The sequence below is a fragment of the Hordeum vulgare genome, chromosome 7H, assembly GCF_904849725.1.
Source record: "Hordeum vulgare subsp. vulgare chromosome 7H, MorexV3_pseudomolecules_assembly, whole genome shotgun sequence".
Lineage (NCBI taxonomy): Eukaryota > Viridiplantae > Streptophyta > Magnoliopsida > Poales > Poaceae > Hordeum > Hordeum vulgare.
The window spans coordinates 623,235,027-623,256,256 of NC_058524.1; the positions used below are offsets into that span (position 1 = coordinate 623,235,027).

Here is a 21,230-nt window from a genome sequence, read left to right on the forward strand (position 1 = left end):
GCTCTGCCTACAGAAATATTGTGGTGGTTGCAAACACCCTACACGCGTCTTCGGGATGTGACCCCCCTCACGTCCGGGGTGTGCCCCCCTCACGGAAAGTCAAAGGCTAGATCTCGTGTTCAATCGTTACACGGTTAGGCGGGCCGGGGGCCCTGGGGTAGCAGTGGGACCAGAGCGTCGCACCGGGCCCTCATACATGTCGTACGGGGCTAAGGTAAGTCCGATCAAGTGGCTGTCGGGGGTAGCTATGCCATGGAAACATCGCGTCGGTTCCTCGTGCATGTGTGAAAGTGATCTGACATGCGTAGACGCCCGTCGCGACGCTCCCGTGTGTGTCCCCCTTCATGTACGACAATGTCGTCGTCACTTTAAGGGGAGAAATAGTCGTGTCGGGTCGACATGGAGGGAACCTAGTGATGGCTTGGACTCAGACAATGTTCTTACATGTTTCTTTGGGTTGACCTATCGAAACGAGGTGGAAGATTCCACTGGTCAAAGCCCGTCCGACGCAAGTCAAAGGCCTAGATCTACGGGTCAACGGGGCTAGGGTTAGTGCGATCGGGTGGCTGTCGGGGGGTAGCTATGCCACCGAAACATCGCGTCGGGTCCTCATGCATGTGTGGAAGTGATGTGACATGCGTAGACGCCCGTCGCGGCGCTCCCGTGTGTGTCCCCCCTTCATGTACGACAATGTCGCCGTCACTTTGAGGGGGAAATAGCCGCGTTGGGTCGACATGGAGGGAACCTAGTGATGGGTTGGACTCGGACCATGTTCTTACATGTTCCTATGGGCAGACCTATCGAAACGAGGTGGAAGAGTCCACTGGTCAAAGCCCGTCTGACGTAAGTCAAAGGCCTAGATCTACGGGTCAACGGGGCTAGGGTTAGTCCGATCGGGTGGCTGTCGGGGGTAGCTATGCCACCGAAACATCGCGTCGAATCCTCATGCATGTGTGAAAGTGATGTGACATGCGTAGACACCCGTCGCGGCTCTCCGGTATGTGCCCCCCTTCATGTACGACAATGCCGCCGTCACTTTGAGGGGGGAAATATCTGCGTCGGGTCGACATGGAGGGAACCTAGTGATGGGTTGGACGGAGACCATGTTCTTACAAGTTCATATGGGCTGACCTATCGAAACGAGGTGGAAGAGTCCAGTGGTCAAAGCCCGTCCAACGCAAGTCAAAGGCCTAGATCTACGGGTCAATGGGGCTAGTGTTAGTGCAATCAGATGGGTGTCGGGGATAGCTATGCCATTGAAACATCGCTCGGGTCCTCATGCATGTGTGAAAGTGATGTGACAAGCGTAGACGCCCGTCGCGGCTCTCCGGGGTGTGCCCCCTTCATGTACGGCAATGCCGTTGTCACTTTGAGGGGAGAAATAGTTGTGTCGGGTCGACATGGAGGTAACCTAGTGATTGGTTGGACCCAAACCATGTTCTTACATGTTTCTATGGGCTAATCTATTAAAATGAGGTGGAAGAGTCAACTGGTCAAAGCCCGTCCGACGCAAGTCAAAGGCATAGATCTATGGGTCAACGATGCTAGGGTTATTGCAATTGGGTGGCTGTCGGGGGTAGATATGCCACTGCAACATTGCTCGGGTCCTCATGCATGTGTTAAAGTGATGTGACATGCGTAGACGCCCGTCGCGGCGCTCCCGTGTGTGTCCCCCTTCATGTACGACAATGTCGTCGTCACTTTGAGGGGGAAATAGCCGTGTCGGGTCGACATGGAGGGAACCTAGTGATGAGTTGGACTCAGACAATGTTCTTACATGTTTCTATGGGCTGACCTATCGAAACGAGGTGGAAAAGTCCATTGGTCAAAGCCCGTCCGACGCAAGTCAAAGGCCTAGATCTACTGGTCAACGAGGCTCGGGTTAGTCCGGTCGGGTGGCTGTCAGGGGTAGCTATGCCACCGAAACATCACGTCCGGTCCTCATGCATGTGTGAAAGTGATGTGACATGCGTAGACGCCCGTCGCTGCTCTCCAGGGTGTGCCCCCCTTCATGTACGACAATGTCGCCGTTACTTTGAGGGGGAAATAGTCGCGTCGGGTCGACATGTAGGGAACCTAGTGATGGGTTGGACTAAGACCATGTTCTTACATGTTCCTATGGGCTGACCTATTCAGGGGAAGGCCCATGGCCGCTATCCGTGTTTCGATGGCTTGATCACTCCTTCAGTCTCTTACACACAAGTGCGGGCTACCAATCCGAGCCCGTGCATCAGTAAGGGGCGTCCGCAACCTCCCTCAGACCCCCAGCATGATGTAAGTAATTATCCCCTTATGATCTTTCTTTCTCACTTTTTTAGTTTATTTTCAACATTGTTCACTTACAAACAACCTAATTTTTGTAGGCATACATGGCCTTTGTCGAGCGTAGGAATCTCGAGGTGCAGGAGTACATGCGCCTAATGAAGGCAAACGTGAATTACAATCGTGAGATGATGGCGGTTTTGCCCTCTTCAAACCAAGCTAAAATTTGCACTTTCATTCCTTCTGACCTTCTAGTTTGCTTGGTTAACTAACATCCAGGCTATAGTGACGTCTTGGAATAACCGCGCGGAGCCACCACAAATGGGACCCCACCACCACCTGCTGGAGAACCCCCACATGTACCCACGTTCGATGAATGGGTGGCACTATGCTGTCAGACTCCGGTTAGTACATTTACCTAACTATTGACAAACTAGCTCTCGTTCAATCAACACTATCATATTATATTTATCCTTACAATCTTTTCTCAAACATGTAGGGGACTGGTGACTCGACTGCTGCTTCGTCGAGTTTTGATGATGTTCTTTAAGTTTCTACTTGTGTTCATTAGATGATGTTCTTGAGATAATCATGATATGTGTTGTCATATTGAACTTTATGTGATATTTGTGAGATGATGATGTTGAACTTTATGTGAGATGATGATGATGTTGTTGAACTTTATGTGAGATGATGATGATGTTGAACTTTATGTGAGATGATGATGATGTTGTTGAACTTTATGTGAGATGATGATGATGTTGGACTTTATGATGATCTTAGTGTGATGTCATATTTGTTGTCATATTATTGTGTTGATTTTGAATGAAATTGTCAAAACAGGAAATATATAAAAAAAACAGAGTGTAACTATGCCTACAACTTTGCTGTCGGCATAGATATGGCCAAGTAGCCAGTTGCTGCCACGTGGCACATCTGTGTCGACGGCTAGACCGTCGGCGTATAGGTATGCCACCAGCAGCCGACACGTGGCGCATCTATGCCTACGGCCTAGCTGTCGGCATATATTTACGATCTATGCCGACGGCATTGCCGTAGGCATACATGAGCCAATAGTCGTTAAGAAGGACGGCCGGCGCAGGACATCTACAATCTATGCCGACGGCCTGGCTGTAGGCATAGATGCGCCACGCGTCACTTCGCTGGACGGCCGGTGGAGTAACGGCGTTGTTAGAAACCGTTTCATGAAAAAATATGCCGAGGGTCAAACTACGCCGACGGCTGTACGAAAGCCGTAGGCATAGATAGCTATGCCGACGGCCGTGGCATCTACGCTGACGTGTTCTATGGCGACGTGGATATGCCGACGGCTGCCGTCGGCATAGAGCTATGCCGACGGTAGGAGGACTATGCCGACGGCATCTGACTGTAGGCATAGTTGAAAATTCTAGTAGTGACTGTGGGAGACGAGGCCGGTCCTGCCGCGAGGCGAGCAATGAACTGCACTCGGAGAGGGCCAACCCTTCGACACAAGTAGAGCCCGAACGCCGAGGAGATGAAGCCAAGGTAGACATGGTCCGACCGTAGACGAGCCGACCCCGGAGTAACCGGCCGTCACCGCGGGCAGAGCTGCCGAGCTACCATGTACCGTCACGCCATCGGTAGGCCACATACGTGCGCCAAACCTCCCCGCGCCTCCGCCCACAGCCCGAGCAGCAGCCACACCGGGCCGGTGCCCCAACCCGCACCGCCAGCCAGAAGAGACCAGATCCGGCTGGCACACATCGCCACCATCGCCACTAACCCACGTCACCGACCGTCGAGATCCACACGGGCTAGGATCCTCTGCTGTAGCGCACCTTACTGTACTATCACTGTCGTCCGGTCCCATATGTCATCCGCACTACACCCTACAGTACTGTACTGTACAGGATCTCAACCCGATCCACACGAGATCTTGCGGCATCCACAATCAACTTCCGCAGAACCGACCACGAGGTGCAGCGGCAACCACATCCACCACCAGCCGAATTCGCATGCAAGCCCACATGCGCGGCCGCTGTCGAGCCCCAGCCTCCCGGAAGGACACCAGGAGCCCGCCGGCGCCACCCCAGCCATGCTCGTAGATATGAAGCCGCCCGCGCAGCCACCACAACCAGGCTCCAGGCTACGTTGCCGTCGACTGGAGGCCAAACGCCATGCCATTGCGCCTCCTGCACGGGTCGTGCCTCCGCCTGGATGCGTCGTCCCTCGCCACCCACCGCCAAGCGAAGACGAGAAGCAGCCCCGCCGGCGCCGGCATCGACCCTCGGGCGGCGATAAGGGAGGAGGCGGTGTCTCCGGCGGCGGCGGCTAGGTCTCCACCCATGACGCGCGTCGCGGAGCGTGTCCGCTGGAAGACGAGCTAAAGGACATATGTCCCCAAACATATATTTTTCTTCCCACCTCTTTAATTACTGTAATATATTTGTCACATGTCACAAAAATAAAATCTTGGAATTTATTATTAACTACAAAATTAATGGTATATTCATTTACTACGAGTACCTCCGTCATGTTTATCGGCCCCCCTCATATTTGTGCCAATCTTTGACCATGTATAAAGCTAATAAAATACCATCGCAAAAAAGCTAATAAAATATTAATAACATGATACAAAAAGTATATTGTTGGATTTGATTTCAAAGAGCTTTCACATATTATAATTTTCGTAATGTATAGTTTCTATTTTATTAGTTAAAATTATGATCAAACTTTAGCTCAAAATAAGAGGGATTTTAATAAACCTGGACCTAGGTAGTAATAAATAGGGAAACGGTTGGGAAGGACGAACTGGCCGAACGCTCTGGCCGGCCATTTTCCCACGCAAACATAAAAAAGGCAACACGTGTACTTTATCCTTTTCCCAACGTCCATGTCCGTTCTTTTCTTCTTCCTCGTGACTTTCCCTGGCAGCAAATTCCATGGATCCACACAGCCTCAGCTCCTGCCTTCTATGCCGTTTGGGCCCCTCTTGAGCAACGCTGACGTGTCATTTCCCTGGTCATGCTCGTCGCCATGGCCGCGCTCTTCGTCATGGCCACGCCGTCCTCCCATGGTTGTGGTGAACCGGCGAGGTTGTTTGATGGAACCGACAAGGTCGATTTTTGCTACAACCAGGCAAGGGGGGAGCTGCAACCATGGGTACAAGAGCTGGAACCGTAATCGAGCGGAGCTGCAATGGCGGTCCGGTGGAGTTGCATGGCCATCACGATCATCATCGAGTTTTGCTACAACCGACGTCCAAATTTGCTACAACCGGCGTCCAAATTTTTTATAACCGTCCACTAAAAAAGCTGCATCCAAATTCATCAGAGTTGCAACCCGAGTTCGTTGGATTTATTTTGCTACAACCGATGTCGATTTTTGCTAGAACCGGTATCAATTTTTGCTACAATGGCTGCAGACGGGCCTTGTAAAAGTTATAGCCGGTACCTGTAAAAGCTACAATCGGTGTCGAGATGCGACGGTGTTGAGCTACAACCGGCGAGCTATGGGCGGTGGGAGGTGGTGGCGAGACAGCAAGCTGCAACCAGTGAAAAAAGTTGATGGCCTCCATTAGAAATGCTTGAATGACGGCGGCAAGCCGCGGTGAACCTCGACGATGTGTTACGGGGAGGCGAGGGATGTGGCCGGAAGGACTTCGGGGGGACGAGTAGCTGGTGTTGCGAGGAGCGGCTACGCCGGGACGAGAGGATGGGAACGTGGCTGTTACCACGGCTCGCCTGAGCGCACGCATTCCGTGACGGAGACAAAGATATCTTGTGTCAAACGAATCTGAAATTAAAGAACGAGTAAAGAAGAAGATGACATGAGCGGCAAAATCCAACGGCTGTTGCCTGCTGGATCGGACGACTGCGCGATGACCGACCGAAACGATTGGGCCGTTGCGTCGACGAAGAGTACTGTCCTAACAAATAACCCACATAGTGGTTGAATCTAAAAATACGTGTGCACCATGTAAATAGGGACAGAGGGGTAGTACTCTCGGAAGAGATTCCTATGCACCCGTATTCTGTAGTTGTGGCATCATGGGCGAACAAAGACAAGATTGATGTTGATGTGGCAAGGTATGGTTGACTTTAAGGGTTGACATCCCAACAACCACATTCTCAGAACGCAATGCCCAACAATTGCGACAAAATGAAATCTATATATGCACAGCTACGCAATCGTTGGCAAGCCACACATAGGTCACAAAAAGCAAGATTATTACTCGAAAAGAAATGAAAGGGAGCCTCTGCCATGAGTTGAAGAGTAGCCTCTCGGCAGCCGAGGTGTGGGAGGTCTATGGAGGCGTCCTTTTGGGCCAGTTGATACCTCAATTGCTTCCTGATGTGCTCTCCAAGGTCGAGGTTGTGGTTGGAGATGGTGGTGTTGGAACAGTCTTGCGTCTCACCTTTCCTCCAGGTTAGGCCATGTTTGATAACAAAGTAGTAAAAAAACTAAAGTATTAAAAACTGCAGTAATTTTACGTGTAGATAGAAAATATCATGGTTTTAATATAACAACATTTTTTACAGTATTCACAATGTAGAGAAACTGTTTGATTACGCCACATATTACTGCTGTTTAGATCGAGCAAGTACACAGAAAGAAGATAACGACGTCCCACCCCTTCTTTTCGCCTTCTCTGTTTTTTTTAAAAAGGTCTGGGTTTTTTTTTATGCAGAGAAAAAACCACAGTTTTTTCAATACTGCAGTTTAAAATCACAATTCTTAGAGGCAACCAAACACCTCATTGTAAATAAAACTATGATAATCTCCAAAACTGCAGTATTCTAAAAATACTACGAAAATTCTTTGTTATCAAACAGGGCCTGAACCCAGGCCATATACTTCCGGTCAGCAAGGTCTTGCTCCCTCTCGGAATATGCACCCAAAAATCTTAGCTTCAGGCTGGTAATTATTTTAATTTTTGGTGATTAATGCATGCTAGGAATCCCTGGCCTGGAATACCAGAAAGAAAAGTTCATCAAGATTGACAATTAAAACTTTGTCAAGGAGGCACTGGTGATAGAAGGAGGTCTCCTCGATCTGGGATTTCTGAAGTATTTGGTGCGATTTGAGATTGTAGGGGATGCAGATAAGACATCTACAATAAGATCAACAGTGGAATATGAAGTTCACGACGAGCACACAGGCAACGCATCCTTTGTCACTACCAGCACTTTTGCTCGTATTGCTGAGGCCATCACAAAGTACATCAAGGCGCAGAAGGGAGATGAGCAAACTTCGTAAGAAGAAAGCATCCCACCAGCTGGTTGATGCATAAAATAAGTTAGAGTGGCTTCATGCTTAATCTGATTCACTACCTACATTTGTCGTATGTTTACATGCTTTTGTCATGCATAGTGAAGTACTCCCTTCGCTAGTAAATATATGTCTTTTTTAGAGATTTTACTATGGACTACAAACAGAACAAAATTGGTGAATTTATACTTTGAAATATATCTATATACATCTGTATGTAGTTCATCGTGAAATTTCTAGAAAAACATGTATTTAGGAATAGGGATTTAAACAAAAATAACTCAACTACCCTATTTGTTACGTGAGACACAAGGAAAGCTCACGAGGCACCGGTTGGTTTACAACGACCGAACCTAGGTGTTTTAACATCCTTCCTTAAACTGAAGTGCTTGAACTCATGGCAGAGGCTCCCTTTCATTTCTGCCTCAGTTTGTATTCTGAGTCACCGGTTTGTATTCTGCCTCACTGCTTGATCGTGACACCATTGCCTGTTTCTTTGCACACCATGAGATTAAATTTGGTCCAAAGAAGATTGCAAATCCACCTATTGACCTTCTATCATCCAAGCATCTTGCCTAGTCAGAGTCAGAGAAGACACTAACAAGAGTGGATAATGATTTGCTGAAAGTGAGTCCAACACTCAAAGTATGCTTAACATATCTCAATATTCGTTTAGCAGCAGTCAAATGTGTTGTAGTAGGTGCATGAACAAACTGCATACTTTATTTACTGCAAAAGAGATATCAGGCCCGATGAGCGTTAAGTATTGCAGTGCTCCTACCAAACTCCTGTACCTTGTGCCATCCTCTTGGTTCAAGGGCTCACCCTCTACAAGAGATGGTTTTTCAGAGCTGGAGAGTGGTGTTGGAGCTGCCTTACAACCAAGCAACCCTGCCTTGCTCAAAAGATCAGTTGCATATTTTTCTTGAGATAGATGAAGCCCATCTTCTGTGTTTCTCTTTACCTCAATGTCAAGAAAGAAGTGCAAGTCCCGTAAATACTTGAGTGCAAAATCTGAATTCAAATCTTGTAATAGAGTGTTAACTACGTTATTGAATGAACTGGTAATAATGATGTCATCAACATAAATGAACACAAAAATGATAGTATTGTGTGAACCTTGGCTTATCAAATGATGTAGCTTTGACAGGGTGAACCTGGGCTGCCCACGTCATTTACTTAGGAGACGAGCACTCCACTAGGCTGTTTCTGAATGTCTCATTTTTGTCTCCTGTAGTAAAAACTTGGCGATGCTCACAACACGGGGTGATGTCGTGTGGTGGTGTCGAGCGTTGGCATATGAAGGCACAACATCATCAACTCTGCCTCACCTCTTCCACTCAATCGTAATGTCCGAAGGTAATTTTATTTTTATCCTTCCTATTGATGTACTGTTGTGCAGCCCGATTCTTTTAATTTTGCCTTTTTATTAGTTTAGACCCATGTTGGGAAAACTTCTAATTAGGTCTTACGTTTTGTACTAAATGGAAAGGTCAAACTATGTGGTTAAGTAGTATTTTGGTACTTCTCTCAAAAGGTTGTATTTTGGTAGTACTCTGTTTTGGAGAAGTTTTTTTTAATGTAATTGATGCTAGAATGTATTTTGTAAGTTGATACGATCAATCATGCTACAAATTGCAACCTTGTGTCATACTTCCGTATTCCAAAAACAAAATCATATCATTTTGTAGAAACCCTCAACCTCCCACCTCCACGCGCGACCACCACCACCACCACCACCACCATGAAATTCTTCCAAGCTCCACCATTGTTGTCACCATAGGTTACATTTTGTTCTGGTTTTGAAAAAGAGGGAACCTAGAGAGGCTAGATTTTGTGCAATGTAATTGCTAATATATTCTATGAGAAGCTTCAGAAAGGCTTAATGAGCAGTTCGAGAAGCACATGCAGAATACTAACTCGGGATTTTGACTTGCAGATGTTCTACAATGAGATGCGGTGCTTGTTTAGAACCTTTTGATAGCGAAAACTTAATACTAAGTAGAGATACTATTTGTGCATCCAAATCCTTGACCCAAGTTTCATCCATGAGATTCCATCGTACCTACCTATATATGGTATTTCAGTGTCATTTCAAGTAAATTTGCATGTGCCACCTCTAAAACCTTCAACTAAACATCTGTTTTGTGTGCCCGTACCGCTCGTGGAGCGATCACGACGGTCAATATCTTTCATGCTAAGCGGGTTATTATCATGATCAGTGTTTATTCACTTGTCATTGCACGAGAGAGGTTGGTAAAAAAGGAGGCCCCGTCCTGCATAATAATAACCCCCCCTAGAAAGTTGATTGTTTGGAGGACACCCATGGATACGGCTAGCCATGGAATGTGTTTGAATGGCCGAGGGGGAGTAAAATTTCAATTCTGTTTGGTAACCTCCAATAATGTGATTAGCGTAGAAGATATTGTAATCCCACATTGTAGCGTTGATAGGAAAGGCACACAACCCAAAATATATTCATCTTTGTTTTAAAAAATGAGCTCTGGCACCTCTGCAAATCCCTCCTTCCCTCTCCAAAGGGACAATCTATTTACTTTTATGTTATTTACTTTCATGTTATTTACTTTTCATGTTGAGCTTGGGGATTCTGATACGTCGCCAAAGTATCGATATGTTTTGAAGCATTCATGCCATATTTACATATGTTTACAATACTTCTACATGGTTTTGATGCATGATGACCCACAAGTATAGGGGGTCAATTGTAGTCCTTTCGATAAGTAAGATTGTAGAACTCAACAAGTAGCAGAAGGAAATGACAAGCAGTTTTCAGCAAAGTAATTTCTACAAGCACTGAATTAGCGGTAACAAATTGTTTGATAGCAAGATATTTGTAACAAGTAACGAGTAACAATAGTAACAATAGGTGCAGCAAGGTAGCCCAATCCTTTTGTGGCAAAGGACAGGTCGGAACAATTTCTTATAATAGGCAAAGCGTTCTTGAGGGCACACGGGAATTTCATCAAGTGACTTTTTTCATGTCGGATTAATTCGCGTTCGGTACTTTGATAATTTGATATGTGACTGGACCAATCCTAGGGTGTTGTTCTTACTTTAACAAGCCTCCCACTGATGATTAACCCCCCCCCCCCCCCCCCCCGCGCGCGCGCGCGCAAGCAGCCGCGATTATGAGAAAAGTATTAATAATAAATTCTAACCATAGCATTAAACATAGGGATCCGAATCAGCCCCTTACGAAATAGCGCATAAACTCGGGTTTAAGTTTGTGTCACTCTCCCAATCCACCATCTGATAACTACTCCACAATACATTCCCTTAGGCCCAAAGATGGTAAAGTGTTATGTAGTCGACGTTGACATAACATCACTAAGGGAATCACAACATTCATACCATCAAAAGATCGAACGAATATCAAATGAATACTTGCAACATGACTTCTCGCATGGCCCCAAGAACAAAAGTTACTACTCACAAGTAATAAATATGCTCATTATCAGAGAGGTATTAAATAGCATATTGGATCTGAACATATGATCTTCCATCAAATAAACCATAAAACACCAACTACAAGATTTAATCAACACTACTAATCACCCCCAAGTACCAATCTGAGGTTCCGGTACAAGATTGAGCACAAAAGATGAACTAGGGTTTTGAGAGTAGATGGTGCTGTTGAAGATGTTGATGAATATTGGCCTCCGCAAGATGAAAGGGGTTGTTGGTGATGACGATGGCCTCGATTTCCGCCTTCGGGAGGGAAGTTCCTCCGGTGGAATCACTCCACTGGAGGGCAAAAGTGCTCCTTTCCTGGTTCCGCCTCGAGACGGTGGTGCTTCGTTCCGAAAGTACTCTCCTGATTTTTCCAGGTCAAGAGTGAATATATACCAGAAGATGGTCGCCAGAAGTGGACTAGGTGGCCCACTACCCACCAGACCGTGCCAGGGGGCTGACGCGTCCTGGTGCCTAGTGGCCACCTGACAGACCCCTCTGGTACTTTTTTCCTCCAATATTTCTTACTTATTCCATAAAACATCCGTGTGAAGTATCAATTCATTTCGAGATGTGCATAATAGGTATATCTGACATAGCTTTTTCAGGTCCAGAATTCCATGTGCTGACATTCTTCCTCTTGGTGTAACCTTGCATATTATGAGAAAAAAGGCATTAGAATTACTCTATAAAGTGGTATAATGCATAAAACATCATAAATAATAGTTTCAAAACATGATGCAAAATGGACGTATCAACGAACTTCATATGATTTAATTGGAACTAACCGAGCCTAACATTGTTTTCAGAAAAATTACCATGGTGCTATTTTTTCTAGTCGGAAATAAAAGTCCTCGGAATCACCTGAAACTTTTCAATGATTTTCTCTGGAAGAAATAAGAAATATTGGAGTGAAGAACAACCAAAGGGGGGCACCAGGTACACCCAAGCCATCAGGATGCGACCACCCCTTGCGGACCTGTCCTTATTGCTTGGGACCACCTCGTAGCTCTGTTTGATGTGATTTTAACGCTGGAAAATCCTATATATTGGGAAACCTCAATAAATTAACCTAGAACTTCCGCTTCGCTGCCGCAAGCCTCTGACCAAACAAAACTCATCCAGAGCACTGTTCTGACACCCTGGGTCGCAATCATCACCAGAGGCCATCTTCAACATCACAGCGGTGTCCATGACAAGGAGGGAGTAATTCACCCTTGTGGCTGATGGTATGTACTAGTAGCTTTGTGTTTGATATCTCTGTCCCTCTCTCTCGTGTCCTTGAGATGTCACGGTCTTGATGTATCACGGGTTTTGTTAATGTAGTTGGGTCATATGGTGTTTGTCTCTTGCTATCTTGATGTGATGAATTGGATTTTTTCCTTTGAGATTTTGTTATGTCGGATTGAATATTGAATTTAAGATCACTTGATTTATGTCTTGCATGTGGATATCCGGGGTGAAAATGGGGCGTTCTATTGATTCACTTGACATATGTTTTGGTACTCAACTTGCGCATTCTCATGGAGGCAATGGAGTAATCTATGCATATGAGTTGATACACGTCCTTGTCCTACTTTCTCCGATAGAAATCTTGGGATACTCTTTGAAGTTCTTTGTGTTGGATTGAATATGATGAATCTAAAATTGTTTGATGCATATCGAATAATTAACCCATGGATACTTAATGTGACATTGGAGTATCTAGATGACATTAGGGCTGAACGATGTGTATCATATGTGTTATTTTAGTACGAACTCTATGGATGTTTGTGATATTTACAGGAATAAATCAATATATTGGTAGGAAAGAATAGCTTTCAGAGGTAGTTCTACTACATACCTACAATGATTTCATCTTATGTTCTCCGCTACTTATGAACTTTGGAGTGATTCTTTGGGACACACTGAGGGATGATCATATGATTCTATTATGTTAGCATTGTTGAGAGATTGCACTAGTGAAAGTATGAATCCTAGATCTTATTTTCAAGGATTGCAATACCTTTATATTCTTGTATCACCATCTCTTCGCCGAACTACTGCACATATACAATTTCCCATTGTATTGTGTGTTGGGGACACAAGAGATTTTTGTATTTGATTGGACAGTTGTTTGAGAGAAACCATCTTCATCCTACACTTCCCACAGATTGATAAATCTTAGATCATCGACTTGAGGGAAAAGTGTTACTATGCTACAAAATTCTGAGTTTGAAGTCCCAGCAAAGTCAACAAGAATAAAGTTACATAGTAGACATCAACCGCCCGCGCGTTCGCATCAACCACCGCCATTTCCTCCGCGAGATAGGCCTCAGCGTCCCTTATCCTCTCCATCCCAGGGCGGGCAGCCCGTTCCCGGTGGGGCTCGAAGTTCGCAGGACCAGTGATGGGGAAGGAGAGATTTTCCGCCTGCCGGGACCTCGGTGATCCCGCCTCAGAGGAACCGAGCGCCCGTTGAGAGGACGCAATATATGGAGTCGCGGCGGACAGATCTTGCCGTCGGCCGGACGCTGTCTTCGTGGGAGCGATGGAGTGCAATGCGAACCGCCATTACCTCCTCCAATCCGCAGGGGACGATCCTTTAGTCGATGGACCCGAAAAAACCTGTTTGAATGATCGGATTAAATATTGTTTTTATGATGGATCAGTGATCGGATCCCAAACATTTGAAACGGATATAATAGACAAGATATAATGGCCCTTCAGCATGCGCCCGTGGGTATATGGGTATCGGATTTGCAAGTCGGTACTGTAGACGCTGTCAGCTCCGTGACTCCGTGTAGCCGTGGGTTGTCGGCGCGCACATGCATATATGCACGCCAACGAACGCGGAACACGTTAACGAATGGGGATATCTCAAGTTTCATGTTGATTTAGCAAGAACGTCATGTTGATTCTTGGTTCTGCTAGGTGAGATCCTTCCAAGTCGAGTACGTATCTTCACTTTATCTGTTTACTCACCATTATCACGTACCTTGACCAGTCAACCAAGAGCAGCTTGGACTCATTGACCACCTGCCGCGATTTAAGACACATATCAAACCCGAAAATAAAGACATTAAACAAATCGTCGTTACCCCGCAAAAGAAGAAAACAAACGTTGTTCCGTTACGTCGGAATCGGCGACATGATTGGCACCTTCTACTAGTTGTACTTGCACAAATACATGCGCAGTACACATCCAACGAATCGAGTCTGCGTTACGTGCCAAAGATTCTGCACTGTCTTGTCTGTGCTCGTATTCTCCTCTCTTCTCTTTCTCAGGACCCAACGCAACGATTTTGTTTCATAATCCATCGATCGACCCACTACGTGCCAACTCTGCTTTTCAATCGTTCCTGTCTGCCTGCGTACAAACCCTATGCTAAGCTCCAAATAGGTTCAAGGAGCTAAGGAAAAGAAAACACAAAAGTAGGTTTACGTTATGATCGTCTAACGAGAGTTAGTAGCTAGGCACGTGGTGTTTTTTTTTCTTGAGATGCAGGTAGCTGAGCAGTCCCCACCATGACCGTGGGATTGAGAGGAGAGGCCAAACCCTAAGCCCAACTTGTACTCCGTATTGTGTCCAAAACCTCTTATATTACGGGACGGATGGAGTAGACACCACAGCGCCCGCACCACACCTCCTTTTCCCCTTCCTCACTTAAGAGAATAAGAGCTCATCGGAGACACAAACGCAAACCAACCGATCAAACTGCCAGCTAGCCATGGGCAAGGACTGCGGCAACCACGGGGGCGACCACCTCCGGAACGGCTGCCGGCGCCTGCTGGCCGTGACCCTGAGCCTGGCCTTCACCGTCGCCGTCATCGCCCTCATCGTCTACCTGGTGCTCCGCCCAACCCACCCGCACTTCTCCCTCCAGGACGGCTCCCTCCGGCAGCTCGAGCTGTCCAACTCCTCGGGCCTCCTCTCCACCTCCCTCCAGGTCACCGTCGCCTCCCGCAACCCCAACGACCGCGTCGGTGTCTACTACGACCGCCTCCACGTCTACGCCTCCTACAAGTATCAGCAGATCACGGTCGCCGCCTCGCTCCCGCCGGTCTACCAGGGCCACGGCGACGTCGACGTATGGTCGCCGGTGCTCGACGGGCCCAACGTCCCCTTGGCACCCTACCTTGCGAGCACCATCTCCCAGGACTGCCTGGCTGGCCAGCTCATGCTCCATGTCAAGATAGACGGCCGCGTCAGGTGGAAAGTCGGCAGCTGGATCTCCGGCCACTACCACCTCTTCGTCACCTGCCAGGCCTTCCTCACCGGCGGCGGCGGCGGCGGCGGCAACGGCGCATCAGGGGCCAGCGGGTTCAAGTTCCACAAAACCAATGGATGCCGCGTAGAGGTCTAGTCGCCGGTGAGAGGTTTCTTCTTGGATTGTGTCCATAGTGACCGCACAGGCACAGATCGGTGTTAATAATTACTCTATTATGTGTGGTTAATTATAAGTGTAAAGCTGGGGTGCATGGTTTACCGTTTACGTAGGGCAAGTTAACACGGTGCTTTATATGCCGCCTTCATAGCAGGTTACTCTTCTGTTACTGTTACACAAAGGTTAATTGTCAATAAATCATTTTTATGTCACCCAAAAAAAAAAAAAATTCGTGTGCCACAATTATTAGGAGAAAAAAGTTGCGTTTTTTGGGTTACTCGCAAAAAAAGGTGCTTTATATGCCGCCTTCATGGCAGGTTACTCTTCTGGTTTTTTTTTGCGCACAGGGTGATTTTATTCCATAGGTATAGAATTACAATCTTTAGCAACCAACATGGTGATGCATGGAGGCGGTCTACCCAACCAACAAGCAGTACTATCTCCACATCTATCAAAGTTTGATAAACAATGAGCAACTCTATTTTGTTCCCTACTAACTTTAAGAGGAAAAACCTCCCTATCCAAAATAAATCTCCTAATCTCTGAAACTAAGTGACCATAAGCCGATCTATCAAAGGAATCTGTAGTAATCATCTTGAGTGCAACCGCACAATCAGATTGCAACACCACCGGGAATGGAGAATGAGCAGTCGCCAGCTCAAGCCCTTCTTTTATTGCTTGTAATTCTGCCTCAAGAGCCTCGTTGCAATGGAACAATTTACGATAGGATGCAAAGATAACGGTCCCTATATCATCTCGGAGAATCATACCTGATCCCGCTGACCCATCCAGAGGGTTATAAGAACCATCGACAGACAAGGCAACCACATTACTTGCAGGGGCTGGCCATGGCCGAGCAGGTTGTATAGCTGACGAGGCCAGGGGAGGTGCACACTCCATGACAGGTGTTTTGCCTTTCAAAATCTCCTCAACACTTAGGAAGATATTCTTGTAGGAATTGTAGTAGCTTGAGAGAAAAGAACATGAAATATCGAGCGGAGGTATCGGTTTGCCATGTATGATTTCATTTTGTAGGTACATTCTCCAAAGCACCATAATAATTCTGCTTCTAATAGATTCCTGCGCCTCCATCAGCATATGAAGCAGCCACTCCGTACCTGTGCAAGTAATATGCATCCGAGAAGGAAGTGGCCAGAACGATTGCATTGAATCCCATAGCCTCGCAGCATTAGGACACATCAGAAGGGCATGAAATGATGTTTCCTCATCACGCCCACATAGGGCACAAGTAGCCAAAGTGCCCATATGTCTCCGATTTTTCTCTGCCGAAGTAGGAAGAGAACTAGAAATAACCTGCCAAGCAAAGTGACGCATTTTTGGAGTGGCTGCGATGTTCCAAACCATTTTCCACAGAGACCTATCGCCGGACGGTGCTGAGGAGGACGCACCTGGGTTAATCTGGCTCCAGCATGATGACATAGCAAAGTGATAAGCAGTCTTAACAGAGAAGTTACCAGATTTATCCCATGGCCAGGAGATAAAATCCTCCATTTGGCGTGTGGAAGTACGAATTTTCAAAATAGAAGCAACATCCGTCGGGCAGAAAAAATGCTGCAGTAAATCAGACCTCCAATTCCCATAAGCATCGAGGAAATCCTTTACCTTGTTAAGGCGACAACTTTGCTTTGGAAGAATAGGAGTGAAGGGAGGACCACGAGGAATCCATGGGTCTCTCCAAACACGAATTTGTGCACCATTACCAACCCTCCAGATCATTCCTTTTTTCACCAAAACCAGACCATATTCAATTCCCTTCCACACCGCCGAAGAATTGGACCGAAACACCGTATCAACCAGGTTGTCATTAGGAAAATATTTCGCTTTTAGAAGTCTAGCACACAGTAAATCCGATGTAGTTAGAAGCCGCCAAGCCTGTTTAGCTAACATGGCTTAGTTATAAGCGTACATGTCCCTAAAGCCTAGGCCTCCGCGAGACTTACTACTACACAAAGGTTAATTGTCAATATACAACGAAGAGAAAGAAGTTGCATTTTTTCGGTCCATAATTTATTTGTCACTCCGTATTTTTCGCCCATCACTCTAAAGTTTTCCTGTCTTGCGCACAGTGATGTGTGCATGTTCCGCCTCATGTAAATTAATAAATTATCTTCCTAGTTTTTTTTATCACTTGATAATCATGGGACGATGCACACGAGTTGTTTGATAACTCTAGTAATACTAGAATTTTGAAGTTTTGTTTGGTGCTTTGGTGGCAACAACCAGATCCTAGCTAGCTAGGCAGCTCTTCCATGGCATGAGACTAGAAGGGTTGTCCCCGCTTTGCCGTGCCATTTAATTTGTTGGGATTCTTCAATTTTTTTACTCGCTCTATTTTGAAATATATCATGTATTACTTTTTTTAAAAGCCAAGCCTTTTTAAGTTGATCAAATTTATAGAGAAATATATGAAAATTCATAATATCAAATCAGAGTTATTTGATTCATCATGAAACGAATTTTCATATTTATTGTTTAATATTTTTTATGTTGCTATTTTTGGGTTTGAAATTTGTCAAAATTAAAGAAATTTGACTTTTCAAAAATCTAATAACCCTTATATTTTGAAACTGATAGAGTATTTAGTTTGACCGGTGGGGGAGGCAATGGAGTATGTTTTATGTTTATTTATAAGGAGGTTATTTGGTGGGTCTTTTACGGTGTAATTCTATGTTATCCGCTAATCAATCCATATTTATGCGGGGATATTTTTTCCGGTTTTGCTGAAACTCAGCTAGCTGAGTTTTAATTTTGGTCGCAGTCACTTCTTTTGATCGTACATGGGCACGCACCAGATTATGCTGTCGTTGTTCATTGTATCGTCCGAGCAAACGTTGCTTCGGTCTCGTACATCCGGGAGCCCATGAGTGTTGTCCTTTGCTTTTTTGTCTACAGAGCTGGGCTATGTGGGCTTTTTATGATCCAAGCTGTTAATCGTTGTTAGCTGCTTGCAGTCCTCTTTTGAATTGTAAAGGAGGGCAGCTCATGTCCGTCATTGCTAGGTTGTTTGCGTGTTATCGTCATTTGCTCAACTTTTTGAATCATGTTATTGTCATCTGTTGACCGTAGCTGCCAGGGTCATCTCTTTTGTAACGACTTTCCTTTCCATTTTTTCTCTCCTGATTAATTATTGTTTTTTTTATTTTTATATTTTTATATTAATGACATTAATATTTAAAGTCGCGTCGCAACTGCAAGATTTGAAATGTGTACGCAACTGCAAATATTTGAAGTCGGGTCGCAACTGCAAGTATTAAAAGTCGGGTGACAACTGCATGTATTTAAAGTCGGACCGCAACTGCAAGTATTCAAAGTCGGGTCGCAATTGCAAGTATTCAAAGTCTAATCGCAACTGCAAATATTCAAAGTCAGGTCGCAATTGCAAGTATTCGAAGTCGGGCCGCAACTGCAAGTATTCAAAGTCGGGTCACAATTGCAAGTATTCAAAGTCTAAACGCAACTGCAAATATTCAAAGTCAGGTCGCAATTGCAAGTATTCGAAGTCGGGCCGCAATTGCAAATATTCAAAGTCGGTTCGCAACTACAAGTATTCACAGGCGAGTCGCAACTACAAATATTCAAAGTCAAGTCGCAGTTACAAGTATTCATAGTCGGAACGCAATTGCAAGTATTTATAATCGGGTCGCAACTACAAGTATTAACAGGCAAGTCGCAACTGCAAATCTTATTTGTGCAGCAACTATATGAAAAAGCTAGAATCAAGTTATTTTTTACTAAGAAAAAAACAAATTATTACATCACAATTCATACAATAAAGACACACTACTTCTTTGTACAAGAATGTTTAGTGGTCAAAATAGTTGAAGCTAACATGCCATTACGTAACTTTGTTTTGCTTATTCTTTTTTTTCTATCGACGATTTCTTTTTTAAAAGATACGACGTGCAACAACAAGAATCGAATGAGTAATTATTGGGCCGGTTAGATGGGATTCATAGCAACAACAACCAAAAATATGACATGTGAGCCCAAAAGAATAAAATGATGGACTAAAGAAAACAAAAGGAATAAATACAAAATACAATAATATTATGTGAATGAAATCATAGAAAATCTCAGCTAGCTGAGTTCTAGGCACTCCCTATTTTTTCAGCGTTGGTTGCATGCATGTACTATATTCATGTTGTAATACCATATGGTGACGCTTTTTTATGGGTGATAGGAGTCTGCAAGGGATTGATATGGTTTTGTAGGCCAGTTGCTGCTAATTGATTTAAAAAATCGTTGACCTGATCAAAATCATAAATCGACTAAAAAATTGAATACCTCAATCCAATGAAAAAGCTTTAAAATCAAGGAGCATAGAGAATTAAAACAAGCACCTAATGGTTTCAATGGTATATTTTTTGCTCCGGATGTATTCGCGCACGTTGGTTAAATTTGTGATCAAATTTAAATCTTAAAAAAACGCGAGCACACTACATTATGAAATGGAGCGCGTACTAGCTAACACCCTTGTACCGTAAGATAAAAAATGAAAAGAGAGAACAAGCACTTAGATAGGTAGCAACCAAAGTAATATTATTGTTCAATTGGACACATGCAAATGTAAGACGAAGACGACGACATAAACTCAGGATGCACACGGAAGCGTCCGCTGCTTTATTAACGTGCTGCTCTGATTAATTATCCTTAGACGGACCCTAAACATGACTATCAACTGAATCGACATAGTAATAGACGACATATAACGATAATAAACCTAGTTACTTCATCCCCGAATCAGAACCCACCACCGCCACATAGGAAGCACGTGACCTTAACCGCACCATGCTGCTTGAGCTGACCATGTTGACACGCGCAGAGCACACTATCTGGACTTGTTTGCTGCTCACTGGCTTTTTCAGGGTCTGGTTGGAATTGCAGTTCATGATCTGGAGTTGGTATGAAGTCCCCATGGAAACTTGGCGTTCCAAATGGATCAAGAGTCTGTTGGTGTGAAAGCTGACACTCGCTGGCGTGCTCCATGCCACCGGCTAGAGGGAAGAACAGAGAGTGGTCTGTGTAGCCTAGATGCTGCTGCCACCACCCAAGCATGGGTTCTTGATCAGTGTGGTCCTGAAAGATCATGGTGTTGAATGGGTCCAGCTGATGATGAACCGGGAACGGATTCTCAAACTTCAGATGCTGTTGCTCTTCCAAGCCAGCCTGCAGGTAACCTTGCTGGTGTTGCGGATTCAACGGCAGCTCCCCGGGTGCTCCGCATGCCGTCTCTTGCGGCGCGGGGGCGTCAAGGTAATGCTGATCTCCGTATGGGTGTTCTTGCTGCACAACGACTTGGATCATAGGGGTTGTCCCGTCCAGCGCCATGATCTCTTCATGCAAAGCATGGTGACGACTTGTCAACAATGGTGGCGGTTGGGAGGATACGTCAGGTGTGGTCTCTTGTTGTTGCTGGGTTTTATGTGGCTGGGAGGGGTCCGTCTTCTCCATCTTGTGCCTTTTGGTATTGCGCCCCTTTCTAGTGCCTCTTGCCGCCATCTTGCCTGCGCTGCTAGTGTGTTCTTCCATCTTGCCTGCTGCCCGTTTGATGCTTTTGGCCCAGTTTTGCTTCTCCTGTATTGTGCACAAGACCCACTGATCCAGCTGCAATGCAGCCAAAGTAAAAGGAACATGTGATGTAAGTAGTAGTAGTATTTATGATTGGGACGCCCACATACACATCAATACACTTCTAGCAGTACTCCATACACTTCTCGCACTTAAATTAAATGCCATGAGATTAGCAGTTTGGACATTGACATATGAAGTAATGTGTTTATAATTTATAAATAATGAAACCCTATAAAATATGATACAACGAATGCAGTGTCGAGATGAATTTATACGTGTGATTTT

General features: G+C 45.3%; 1 protein-coding gene and 1 pseudogene across 1 annotated transcript; both read left to right on the forward strand.

Annotated features, from left to right (window-relative positions):
• The first annotated feature begins 6,451 nt into the window (after positions 1 to 6,451).
• On the forward strand, positions 6,452 to 7,612 carry LOC123412681 (annotated as a pseudogene).
• Positions 7,613 to 14,602: 6,990 nt separating this feature from the next.
• On the forward strand, positions 14,603 to 15,547 carry LOC123411717 (NDR1/HIN1-like protein 12). Its single transcript, XM_045104681.1, has one exon. It carries the CDS (start codon positions 14,697 to 14,699, stop codon positions 15,330 to 15,332), a length of 636 nt encoding a protein of 211 aa, XP_044960616.1. The 5' UTR covers positions 14,603 to 14,696; the 3' UTR covers positions 15,333 to 15,547.
• Positions 15,548 to 21,230: the final 5,683 nt, after the last annotated feature.